Genomic DNA, 13,188 nt, shown 5'->3' with positions numbered 1-13,188 from the left:
CTTTTCCCATAGGTGTTGGCAAGTCATTTTTAATATTAATCATAGACAGCCATTTCTAGGTTTGGGTCAGCGGTGTGAAGTCTAGTTCAGCCTGCCACTCACTTATGTGGGATCATATGGCACAGAGGACTTAGCATAAATGAACTGCATTAATGCTAAATTTAACAACTTCAGAAGAAATTATTTGTATGAAACCTTCCCTCACAAGCCAAATTGACTTAGGCCTGTCTTTCTAATGAGCTTTTTTTCCTCCCAATAGTTCATTTTTGTTCATATAGTCCATACAAATGTAAACATATCAGATTGGATGTGGCTCAAAACAGGCAAGTCAAAAGAGCCATTGGCAGCAACTTTAATAGTATTATTCTTACACCATGAGAATCTACTTTATAATTCTCCATTCTGTTGATCGCTGTTTTTATCAAATCTGTAAATTAATTTTATTAAAGTGTATTTATGATTTCACTAAAATTTTGCTTGTTTACGGTATTGCTAACAGTGATCAGAGAAAAAATTCCAGTGGTATAAATGAAGTAAATTTATTAATAGGAACATTTAACAAATGCATAATAGCTACAATTTAATTGATTACTCTTTCTCACTAAAAGCATACTTCTTGAACTGCTCCTTCTACCAATATCACAGTGCCACGGATAAAAAAAAATGAATCTATCAAAAGTTTAGGAACAAAAGGTATAAAAATAGGAGTGGGCCATCCAGCCGCTTCAGCCTTAAAAATGTTTTAACTTGCTGTACAATTTAAGACTACACTATCCAAATAGGACTTTTTAAAAGCATATTGTTCAGGAAAATAGTATTAATAAACATTGAATAAACTCAGTTCAATGGATGGTCATGATTGATGAAACCTTCAATTAAACTGAATGACAAATGGATAATGGAATAACAGGCTTAAAAGCTGCTGTGTAATTACAAATGCCTCCACAAAAACCTACATCCATGTCTCTAATCTCAGTCAATGAGGCACTTCTAGTCTTTGCAAGGCCAGGTTTATCCTTCCATGACATCTCAAGATCAAATTCTGCATCACCCTTTTCTTCTTTTGCAAGCATTGTTTTTGCCTTAATTCTCAGTTTGTGAGGAAGAGCAGAGTTACTTGACTTGGAGGTTGTGGAATGTTCAAATCTACAGTTATTCACAGGAGAGAAAGGAAGCATTTTAGGGACCTGTTGTTCATCTTCTGCATCATCTTCTGACTCTCTTTTATTGCTTTTATTATCCACCTCTGTTGCATTTGGGGAAGCACTTGAAGGCCTGTAATAGGGATAGGTCTCATTAAATGTATGTGGGTATCTGGAATATAGTAACTGATTCAACGAGGCTTTATGTATTGCGGACTCATCCGTCGAAATTTCTAGTGGGTACTGCTTGTGCACTCTGACCGATACAGGGCTGGGGCATTTTGTGTGAAGTGGGCTATCCCGTGTATGTTGAGAAGTGGAATCAATGGGATCGAGAGGCATCCGTCCTGGGGTGTACCTCATGTGATTGTGGCAGCAGCCATCCCTCACAAATGGGGGGTCCAGTTCCAAAAAGTGAGGGTCCATCTCTATCGCTCTCTGCCTTGCAAAGTACTTTTGCATGCAGCCTTGCAGGATCTGGGCTTCCTGGGCATAGACCGTGGAGCTGATGAGGCCGTACCTCAGCTTCAAGGTGAGGAGCTCGACCCTGAGGCAGGCGTTCTCCTCGTTGAGCGACAGCATTTTGCTTTCCAACACCAGGTCGTTGAAGCGTCGCTTCTCGCGCGACCGTTTGGCGGCCTCGTTGTTTTTCCGTCTCTTCTCCCAGTAAGAGGCGTCCTTTTTATCCTCGGGCATGAACTCCCTCTTCCTACGGGAATTCAGCTTGCCCTGGAACCCACCGCTTTTCAACGGCCTGGGCTCCAGGTCCGCCATGGCGTCGAGTGTGGACAACATGGCCAGAGTGGGCGCGACGGCACCGTGTGTTGAGGGATTGTCACTGGGCTGTGCTTTTCTTTTAAAAAAGGAAAAAAATGCCCCCTCTCCTATTTCGTTTTCAACCCCACGGAAGTCTAGTGGCCGTCAGGAAAGCAGTCGGCGCTCGGGCGGTTCACTGCAGGGCTTCACACGGTACCTTGTGACTCCAACTACCCGCCCAACATGGCGGCGCCTTCTTCAGCCGCTGCTGCGCATGCGCACCTCTCACAGCGAGGGGGGTGCTGCTCCCAGTCCCTGCTTCAAAGTTGCTGAGTGCGGCTTGGCACTTGCTTCCAACTTGACGCAGAATTATAGTTTATGACATCTGCAAAAAAAAAACACATGAACATCGTATTAGCCACTGCACCGGTGTAAGCTAATGCACGGAGGTCATTTCTGTCAGTGATTTTGTAAAAGAAAATCAGATTGAAAGTTTGGGGTGGAGAGGGAGTGAGTGCACTTCAGAGGGGTTTTATGCTGTTAATTCCGCACAAGGAAGACCGGAGTCTTTGTTTTCACTGTTTTCATCCCTATAATTTACAATTATGTGCTCTTTCAGATTGTGATAACTGAACTGTTATCCGAAAAGTGTCTAATAAACTAGCAGTCCCCAAAAGCTGTCCACTTTGGTTGCAGAGATCAGTCAACCTCAAGTAATGCTTTCTGCAACTATGAGTTTCACAGGTAGGTATCAGATGTGGGCAGATGGTGCCTTCCGCGGAAGCATTTTTTTGGCTGTTTATTACCTAATAATATCTGATGAAAGATTAGTCGTGCTTCTTGAATACTACAACTGTTAAAATATTAACAAAAGTATAACTAAAAGATCTGCAACATTAAAGAACTTCCCTTTCAGCTGTACCGCCGCTTTATCTCTGTTTCTCGACTTTTCTGGCCCCCATTTCTATCATTATATTCCATTTTAGTTTACTGTTCTGGTTTCCCACTATCAATCTTTCTTCTCTTCTCATTTCAGGGACAACCTTTTCCTCTCTGCTTGACTTCACATTCACACAGCGAGGAATTTCTCGCCATTCTCTCTTTTCCTCCCCTTTGCTTATCTCATTCCTTCATCGGCAACTATATATTTTTAATGGGCGAGTTCTACAGATTACGCAATGCTAACACATATGGAGGGTTCAAAGGGGGGGGTTACAGCACAATACGCAAATGTGAAAGATGTCTGTTTCAGAGATGCGACCAGCCTTTCAAGTGCACCAACAGATTAGAATACATTTAGGCATGTTTTATTTACCGGAGTTACTTCAACTTTTCCTCTATTGCTTCCCGCGCATAAAAGAACCGGCATTTTTTTTTTTTGCGACGAGGGAGAGAGATTGCTCGTCTTGGAAGCACCAAATGAAAATGTTCAAGAATTTTACATTAACCACGATGAGTCCAACACTTAGCGTTCCACCTCCATGTCTAGACATTTTTCAAAGAAACTGAAACAGTCAAACAAACACCCACGTGCCATTTCTGCACAAAATAGATCCTGATAACAAAAGTGAGATTGCATTTCTAAGAACAAAATTAAGGACTTAAAAATCTACACTGATGGAGATTGGTTTCTTTCAAACTGTAGGAGAGATAATTTAACACTGAGTGTTGATTTTAGGGAAAGCTGCGTTGTCCACTTGTGAATCTTGGCTGTTAAACGATCTGGATAATTTTTTACAGATTAAAAGTGAGAATTCGAGGCTATTTTGTAACGGTCTCTGTGCACTGCAGTGATGCCATTATCAATTTGACATCAGTTTAGAATAACGAATCTTAGATTTGCTGCTGAAACTATTTTCCATTTGAACTTATTGTCCATTTCCATGCTTTTTGGTATGGAACTATTTTGTGTGAGTCACTTGTACATAAAATGCAACTGAAAGGGATGATGCACATAAGTGATGCAGAATTTAGCTGGAGAAGAGGGCAGATAAAACTGTCTATTATCTAAAGATTTCAACCATGCATTTGATATTGACAACTTTTGAACTTAAACAGTTTGGACTGGCATTAGAATGGGATGAATGGTACCAATTTAAGAAACTTAACTTTAAAGCTGTGTTGAATCTAACAGTAATTCTTGCAGCATAGCTTTATCATGCAAATGTAAATTGAAACAATTTCAACTGCATTTCACCCAGATAAAATAATGCTTTCCCCAAATATAATGAAGAATCTTTTCCCAAAATATATTATTTAGGATCTTCTGTATCTCCAAAGCTGTACAAACATCAAGGAAGAATGAATTATGTGTGTGTTTAGAAGGATTGAGTGGGGTCCCTTTCTGCAGTGAACGTTTTAGGAACATTTAAAATGTAATATTTGTTATGCACTGCATTGCCAAGAATCCCTGCTTTCCGAAACAACATTTGAAGCTGGTTTTGTTTGTCCTGGGGACCAGTGAGTTGATTTTGAACACCTGCAGTTACATACAAATTTAAGAAGGCAATTGTGAAAATAAAACAGGGTAAGTTGGTTTTCAGGAAAAAGATATTAATTTATGCCACTATGCTTTAGGGAAGGGGGATAGGCTTTAAAATCTAAACCTAACGTAGATTTTGTCAAGCAACCATTTTATTCCATCTCCAAAAATAATTCCACCCAATTTCTCTGCACTGCTTTTTTTAGGAATTGTCTTGCATTTCTATAATCATATTCAGATTTTATCGCACCTGTAACCTATCTATTTTGTCCCATACCATATTTTATTTTCTATAAAATAAACAATGTCATATAATTTGAATATGAAGACATTTCAATCAAATATATAGAAAAGCAGCGTGAGATCAGGTTCAGCAGCAATATCCCCATCGTGGCAGTGAAACAAAAGAGCAATTGGTGTGGAATGAAGCTTCAAAAGTTTCCACGTGATCAATTGTAAGTTCCATGAACCCTCTTAAAGTAAATTGCAAGTTTTTATTGTTCTTAGACATTTAACTTCACTAATTTTGGGTGCCAATGAGCAGACTTATTTTCCTGTATGCTTCCTCTGTTTGCCTTGACCAGGCAAACTTGAATAATATCAAGCCAGAGCACTGAACGCACACCACAGTGTAAGGACATGATAAGTAATTACAAAACTGCTAATTGTAAAGTTAACCCCAGATTTTTGATGTGCCAACTGGCTCAAATAATTCGGCTCAAATAGGTGGCATGGTGGTACGGTCGTTAGCATTCCTGCCTTACAACGCCAGAGACCCGGTTTGATTCCAGCCTTGGGTGACTGTGTGGAGTTTGCATGTTCTCCCCATGTCTGCTTGGGTTTCCTCTGGGTGCTCCTGTTTCCTTCCAGTCCGAAGACAAGCAGGTTAGGTGGATTGGTCATTCTAAGTTGCCCCTTTATTTCCAGGGAAGTGTGGGTTAGGTGAGGTTGTGGGGATAGGGCAAGGGCTTGGGTGGAGTGCTCTTTCAGAGGGTTGGTGCAGACTTGATGGACTGAATGGTCTCCTTCTGCACTGTCGTGATTCTATGATTTATTCGAAGGCCCAAAAACAACACAAGGATTTCTGATTATAAATGGGGCCGTTATTCTAAATTTGATGATTGTTGGTTTATTAAATCCACTTTTACAGGTCGATAGCTTGATAATAATTTGTACTGTGCTCCAGTAACATTTGTTATCCAATTGTGGTAAATGTACAACATATAAATACAATGTGGACCTTAAATTGCACAATATTATGATGTAGAAGTAAGCCATTATGTATTGTTTAAGTTGAATAATAAAAAGAAGTCAATGCTAAAATTAATAAAACAAAGTTACGCCCTTTCATGTTTACTTATAAATTATAATCTGTAACAATTTTGCTCAATTTCAACGTATTGGTTAAATGTGCATATATATTAAACATAATGGGCCCTTTGCCATCATTAAATATATTAATTTGTCCTTCCTACTTTACAACATTAAAAACTATACATTTATGAATGTAAATCTTATCAACATTAAATAATAAATGTGTTTGGTACCGGTACTTACGGTAAACGTATTAACATCTTCATCTTGTAATTGTTTAGGGCTTTAGGGATCAGAAGAGTAGGAGTGCAATAAATAAGATGTGTTTACATTATTTATATGTTAATCTAAGGGTATTTTCAGTTTTGTGATGCAGTGCCATTCTTTCAAAAGCAAACGTTATAAATGCTCAAGCAACTTTGCTAGAGAAGATATGCTCCAACGTTAGTGGGCGGGCCATCAACCTACGCTGGCAGAATTTGCATGACACTTTCACAAGTGTACAGCGTACAGTAGCGGAAAATCTAGCCTCCGAGTCTCTTATTTTCCACGAAACTTAAGCTACAATCTACAATGTACGCAATAATTCTTCCATGATAAGAATCCCTGATGATTCACCATCTATAAAATCGCACTATCTAAGTTTAAAGGTAGCAGGGCAAGTGTGTTTCAGGTGACCAAGCTCGAATTAAGAAGGGGTTCTTTTTCAAAGAAAATTGCCTGATTTGATGAAAAAAGTTTTACCATTTACCAAATGGTGCTCCATCGCTTGACAGGGAATTACACAGGAAGCTAACGGTTTAATTGTTTCTGAGTTCTACGTTATCACGAAATGGTTAAAACAAGCCGGGATTTACATATGGTTGTGCACCGCCTTGCGCGACAGTCATGTCCAGAGCAGCAAAGTGCAAAGTTAGATCCTTTGATTTCTACTTATCAAAGATGGGAGAATCCTATAGGTGACCGCAGTTGACCACTGCTGATTGTAACCATTTCTGCTGACCAGCCCGAGGTCCCCACTGGAAGTTTAATTGAACGCACGCTGAGGTGGGGACCGTAGTCAGGCACAACATGGCCTGACACATATGTTTAGGGCTTGGACACAAACAACCGGCATCTGTGCATGTAGGGAATATTTACTGCTTCATGTGAAAGCACCGAATTTTATTTTAAGGAGAGAAGCGTGGGGGAAATGGAGCATTGCAAATACAGTCATTTAGAGCACAGGGTTAAGAACACATTATATTTAGTCTGATTTTATTTAAACTTTATGCACCATCAGAACTATGAACACTTTCGAAGAGTACGTGAAGTACTTACTACCTTTACTGATTGGTTTCGCTTTCCGGAATACAATTTAAATCGCAAGTTTTTCTTTTTTTTATTGTGAATACTAATATTCCAGTAAACCTAATGTGAGCACTTCAAGAGCATTAAGATTGCATTATTTTTTTAAATAATCTTTATTAGTGCCACAAGTAGGCATAAATTAACACTGCAATGAAGTTTTTGATGTAGAGTAGTGAGCTGCTTTAAAACACATCATATCTGAACCTGTTGCAATTTAGTTGGAGATGGAGAGAACAGAGTAATTCCATTTTTTGCCATGAGGGGTATTTTCTTGAGGTTGGGAGCATTACACGAGATAAAAATCCAATTACACAAGCATTAGGCAATGCTTATCTTAAATGTGTACATTGTGGTAGCAAAGAGTCATTCATGCATGAGGTTTCTGTTTCAGTAAGAAGTGCATTTTGTCAGTGAATAGAAGCTTAAAGTAAGTAGACATAATGGTTGTACCTCTTTTCTGGAACTTTAGAGGTAAACAGTCTCTTCAACTTCACATCAATGTTTCAAAGCTAGCATATAGACTGCTTAGAACTTTTGGACATGAAAAAAGTCTGAAATAATCCTTCCTACGATAGTAACATTATTTTTTAAATATTTAGAACATACCACAAGCTGATAACTCAATAACCAAGATCAAGCAGAAAGTTTATCTGGAGGGTACATTTGACTCCATAGGGGCTGGCAGGATTCCTGTACACCTATTAGGACACACATGTCTTAATTTAGCTGCATCGTGAGTTTAGTATGTCAGGGTAATTTATAGCCATGGTACCTGGTAAACTATGATCCAGAAGGTGGTTTGCCCAGCTTCTCAGTCTTTCGGCTAAGACCAAACCTAATGACTGCTCTCGTCAGCTTGGATCTTGCATGTCTCTATGTGGAGTCCATGAATTGGATATAATTTGAATTGGGTTTTGTAGCAACCAAAGAGCTGGATTAAGGGTCCACTCTTCATTGACTTTGTAACTCTGAAAGGAGTACGATTTTTTTTTTTAAAAGGCCTTATTTTCTGATGATGTGGAAATGCCGGCGTTGGACTGGGGTGAGCACAGTAAGAAGTCTTACAACACCAGGTTAAAGTCCAACAGGTTTGTTTCAAATCACTAGCTTTCAGAGCACTGCTCCTTCCTCAGGTGAATGTTATTTTCTGATGACATGGAGAGCGGCGCCTTTTTAATAGAGCCTATTGCATAAGAGTTGAGCACGTGCCCAAGAAATAACCAGAACTTAATGGAAACGTTGAAGAAAACAAGTCTTTCCAGCATTGCAGTCTATTCCTCAGATTTATGTGATTCCATACCGTGGTTGTAGTTTGACCTCAGTGCCGTTCGCTGTCTAATTTCTCAACGCCGTTTGCAACCGAATCTGGCATTCATGCAATCAAGTATGGTGGTGCAAAAGGCCATTCGGCCCAACCTGCCTGTGCTAGCTCTGTCAAAGCACTATTCAATTCGCCCCATCCCTGTCTCTTCTCCATGGCCCTGCATTTCTTTTGCATTTTTAAGTTTATATCCTGTTTCCTTTGCAAGTTACTATTGAATCTGCTTCCACCACCCTCTCACAGGCAGGGAGGGCATTCAGATTGCAACATCAGAAGTTGGGCAAAGATGGCCTTTGTGACTATATTTTGATAATGTAAATCTTTGGATGAATATCGAATTCCTGTTATCCGCTACCCTTTCTGATATCAATTTCAGGCTGGTGATGGAATTATATGCAGACCCTTGCACACTCTGTTGCGATTTACAAATATATTTATAAACTGCTCCGGTACTGACATGTACAAGTACTTAAAAATAAGTTAAATCGCACAAAATAGAGCATTCATTAACATAGCACCCCCACATTTCACCAGTACCGTGTAAAAGACTCGCAACGCTGTTCAATATGAAAAGTGCTAAAAAAGAAAAAAAAACACAGAAAAGCGATTAGGTTATTGTTTCAAACTGTAATGCACAGTAAATAAATCACCCAAACACTTACCGCAAACCGTTGAGCATCTTTTCAGTATTTGACTGCACCCATGCCCGGTACCCGGAGAACAGAGAGGAGCCTGGAGGACAAGTCTGTGCAGATATGCGCGTTAATGGGTCAACCCGTTTTTGCATAACAAACGAGTTAAAAAGAAAAGGGCATGCCGTCTTTACGTAACAGTGGCTTACAGCACAGTTACCATGCATCAGGCTGAAATACCAAGGGAATGAATCAGTAATATGATTAACACTGGCCACAAGAGGGCGAAGCGAATTCAGAATGATCCGCTGACTCTTGTTATGGTTTGAATGCCAGCAACAGGAAGAGCAAAGAAACAAAGTGAAACTCGTCTTTGATATTCTCAGAATTAAAATACGCGAGCGTAGTTAACGGCTGCGATTCCGGTCCACAATTAATTTTGGAATAACTGTTCTAGACCTGTCTGACAAGTGTGCACCAATTACAGTTTTTAATCCCATCACGGCAGCCGATAAATTTAAATCCGGTTCGGGGAAATAAGTCAGCTAGTCTCAGCAACGGTGATTAATAAATAACCAGGTCTTTAAAAAAAACAATCGGTTCCCTATTGTCCTTTCGGGACAGAAATCTGCCACCGTTACGGGATCTGGTCTACATGCGACTCTGGACCCAGGGTAATGTAATTGCCTCTTAAATGCCCCCTTAAATGTTCAGTTGTAAACTCAAGGAAAATTGGGGATGGGCAATAAATGCTGATCTTGCCAGTAGCCCCCATAATCCCATCAATTAATTTAGAACCAAATGTAGAAATGGTACAAATAACATTTGATGGAATTGAAACATATCTATTTCTTGACAGGCAATCCCTTATTACAGTCATGAGAAATCCTCTGATGAATTTGATGTATTTATTATATAATGCCTTTCATTACGGCACTGTGTCAGTGTTCGACTTGTCATTCCTTGACTATAACACCACCTAGAGTTTACCTCCTAAATCTATCGACTTGAATAAGCTGATTGGAAACCGTCATTGAAGTGGCTCTTACTGATTTTTTTAAAAACTGCAAACTGCAATGTGTTTATACAGCGGTATACTTCAACTTTTCGACCACATCTCAATGCTAATTGTTCAACACTCAAAAGTTAACTCCCCCCCCCCCCCCCCCCTCGGAGTGAAAGATTGTGGGGGTGTTAGTATTGCACCAAACTTGTCCTTTCAGAACATTGAAGCAGAAGTAGGCCTTTTAGCCCCGTGTTCTGTCATTGTATGAGATCATAGCTGATTTATGACTTAACGTCACTGTTTTGCCATCACAACTTTTTAAAAGTATTTTTATTCATATTTTTGACGTTTTTACATTTAAAACACATAACATTATAAAGTAAAACCAACACAAAACCCTGAACCCGGCTCCCCCACCCCCCAACACCCTAACCAAACACCTCACCTCACCCCCTCTCCTCGCCCCTAACAGTTGACGGTAACCAGCTCCTTGAATTGTAGTATAAACAAACCCCATCTCTTACAGACCCCTCACATCCCCATCAGAGCAAATTTCACCTTTTCTAAGGACAGGAACTCCATTAAGTGCCTCAGCCACACCCAGGCACAGGCTGGAGAAACTGACCTCCACCCAAACTGCAACCTGCGAGCAATCAACGACACAATGGCTAAAACATCTGACCCCGCTCCCATTTTCAACTCTGGCAAGTCCGACACCCGAATATGGCCCTCCGGGGAATGGGCTCTAAATCCGCATACAAGATCACCGACATGGTGCCAAAGAACAACCTCCAAAGTTTCTCCAACTTCAGGCAGAATCAGAACATATGTATGTGATTGGCTGGGCCACTCGCACACCGCTCACAAATATCCTCCACCCCCTCTAACAACCGGCTCATCTTTAACTTCATCAGTTGCGCTCTGTGTACAGCCTTTAGCTGTATCAACCCTAGCCTCGTGCATATGGTTCAGGCATTCGCCCTCCACAGCACCTCACACCACAGCCCCTATTCCAACGCCATCCTCAGCTCCTCCTCCCACTTGGCCTTAAACCCCCTCTCCAGAGACACCATATCCTCCTCTAAAATCCTCCCATAGATCGTCGAGATGACCACCCCCAGCCCTATCACTGACAACATCCTTTCCATCAACAAGGAGGGCGGTGCAGCTGGTAAAGTCAGAAAAACTCCAAACCTTTCTCGCAAAATCCCGCACCTGCATGTACCTGAAAACGTCCTCTTGCTGGATCCCAAACTTCTCCCTCAGCTCCTCCAAACTTGCAAACCGCCCTTCTAAAAATAAGTCCTCAATTTCCATCAATCTCCCATCCCTGAAACCTCGCATCCATCCTCCCTGGCTCAAACCCACGGTTCCCTCGAATCGGCATAAACTTCAACCCCACACCCACCCTAAAGTGCTGCTGAAATTTCCTCCATATTTTCACCGTGGTCACCATCACCAGATTCCCCGAGTACTTCCCTGGGGAAAACAGAAGCAGCGCCGTTGCCAGCCCCCACAACCCCGATCCCTTACAAGAGCCTGTCTCCATCCTCACCCACAAAGCCTCCGTCTCCCTGCTCCAACCTCATAGCATCTCAGCATTCGCTGCCCAACAATAGTATAGTAAGAAGTCCTGAAGGAGCAGTGCTCCTAAAGCTAGTGATTTGAAACAAACCTGTTGGACTTGAACCTGGTGTTGCAAGACTTCTTACTGTGCTCACACCAGTTCAACGCCGGCATTTCCACCTCAGTAACAGCTTCGAAAGGCCAGGTCCCTGGAGTGTCGCCCTCTCTGAAACACTGTCCTCCTAATCCTTGCCACCTTCCTTGCCCACACAAACAACAAAACCAACCTATCCATCCCCATAAAGAACGATTTTGGTACAAAGACCAGTAGGTACTGAAAGAAAAAGAAAAACCACGGCAACTGCCGAACCGTCTTTCCAATGAACAGAAGGTCAACCTGGCCTATAACGCCTTCCTCCGCACCAGAAGATCATGAGTCAGATCCTCCGCATACCTTCCACCCACCTCCAAAAGTTCCTTTACCAATTGCTGCCGCTCCTCTTTTGCCTCTCTGTCCACCTGAACCTTAAATGTCCCTTACTACTACTTTCAATGCTTCCTACATCACTAATGGCAAAACCTCCCTGTTCCTATAAAACCCTACATAGTCCTCAATCACCTTTCCCATTTTGGCACAAAAGTTTGGCTCCGCCAACAACCCCACATCCAACCACCCTGCAGGTCTCTGTGCCGGCCCCTTCTCCAGGACCACAGCTGATGTGGAGCATGGTCTGAGAAAACAATTGGCAAATATTCTGTCTTCCTCACTCTGCCAACAGCGCCTTCCCCATGACAAAAAAGTAAATCCGAGAATACACATACTCACCATCGGACGTTCGCTCGCCCCCTTTTTTCCCGGATTCTTTTTCTGCGTTTTCAACATCTTTTGGTTGCCTTAGACCTTCCAACAAATAATCATACAAAATTCGCCCTAAAACCTGTGTGTGAAGAGTCGAAAAAAAGCTCTTACAACGTGGAATCTCCACCTACATGTCGCTACCAGAAGTCTTTGCCGTTGCACCTCTTCATAATGATGGTATTTGTGAAACTCAGAATTGTGGACTGATCCACATTTGTGTTGACCCTTAAAATGCATTCTATGGTCTCAAAGCATTGTAGTTTGTTTGTGGGCCTCTTGTGAAATGGAAGGTGCCATTGCTTAAATTTGCATGGTTGTCATTTAGTTCCACATCACAGTGGCAACTTGAAAGTTTCTGCTGTTTCAAAGCCAATACGACATGACAAGCTCAGCAAAGGAGGAAAAAAAGGGAAATCACAAACTTTGAAACCATTTGTTATGTTGAAGGTAGTTCAACAGACCAGCACAAGCTAAGCTCCTTCATCTACTGAATTATAATTTTAATTATAATTAATTTCTTGTAGTTATAACCTGCTCATTGACACTCTGTTTGGGTTCCAGCAAGGTCACTCGGCTCCGGACATCATTACAGCCTCAGTTCAAACATGGACAAAAGAGCTTAATTCAAGGGATGAGTGACTGCGCTTGACATCAAGACAGCAATTGACTGACTGTGGTATCAAGGAGCCCAGGCCAAATTGGAATCAATGGGAATCAGGGGAGGAACCCTCTGCTGGTTGGAATCACACCTAGCACAAAA

The 13,188-nt window shown here is 41.3% G+C and overlaps 1 protein-coding gene across 2 annotated transcripts; it reads right to left on the bottom strand.

Annotated features, from left to right (window-relative positions):
- Window positions 1-307: 307 nt before the first annotated feature.
- LOC119953679 (nuclear factor interleukin-3-regulated protein-like) lies at window positions 308-9,190 on the bottom strand. Of its 2 annotated transcripts, none has more exons than XM_038778202.1 (2): window positions 9,028-9,190; window positions 308-2,283 (listed from the first exon to the last, which is right to left on the bottom strand). In XM_038778202.1, exon 2 carries the CDS (start codon window positions 1,935-1,937, stop codon window positions 876-878), a length of 1,062 nt encoding a protein of 353 aa, XP_038634130.1. In that variant the 5' UTR covers window positions 1,938-2,283; window positions 9,028-9,190; the 3' UTR covers window positions 308-875. The 2 variants fall into 2 exon arrangements, with proteins under 2 accessions (XP_038634130.1, XP_038634132.1); XM_038778204.1 differs by lacking the exon at window positions 9,028-9,190 and adding an exon at window positions 5,938-6,086.
- Between the last annotated feature and the right edge of the window lie 3,998 nt (window positions 9,191-13,188).

The sequence above is a fragment of the Scyliorhinus canicula genome, chromosome 18 (genome assembly GCF_902713615.1).
Source record: "Scyliorhinus canicula chromosome 18, sScyCan1.1, whole genome shotgun sequence".
Taxonomy (NCBI): domain Eukaryota; kingdom Metazoa; phylum Chordata; class Chondrichthyes; order Carcharhiniformes; family Scyliorhinidae; genus Scyliorhinus; species Scyliorhinus canicula.
This window is presented reverse-complemented; position numbering and strand designations above follow the sequence as displayed.

Excerpts from the sequence above, each read along its gene's own strand:
- LOC119953679 (XM_038778202.1), bottom strand. The coding sequence starts at position 1,937 with ATGTTGTCCACACTCGACGCCATGGCGGACCTGGAGCCCAGGCCGTTG.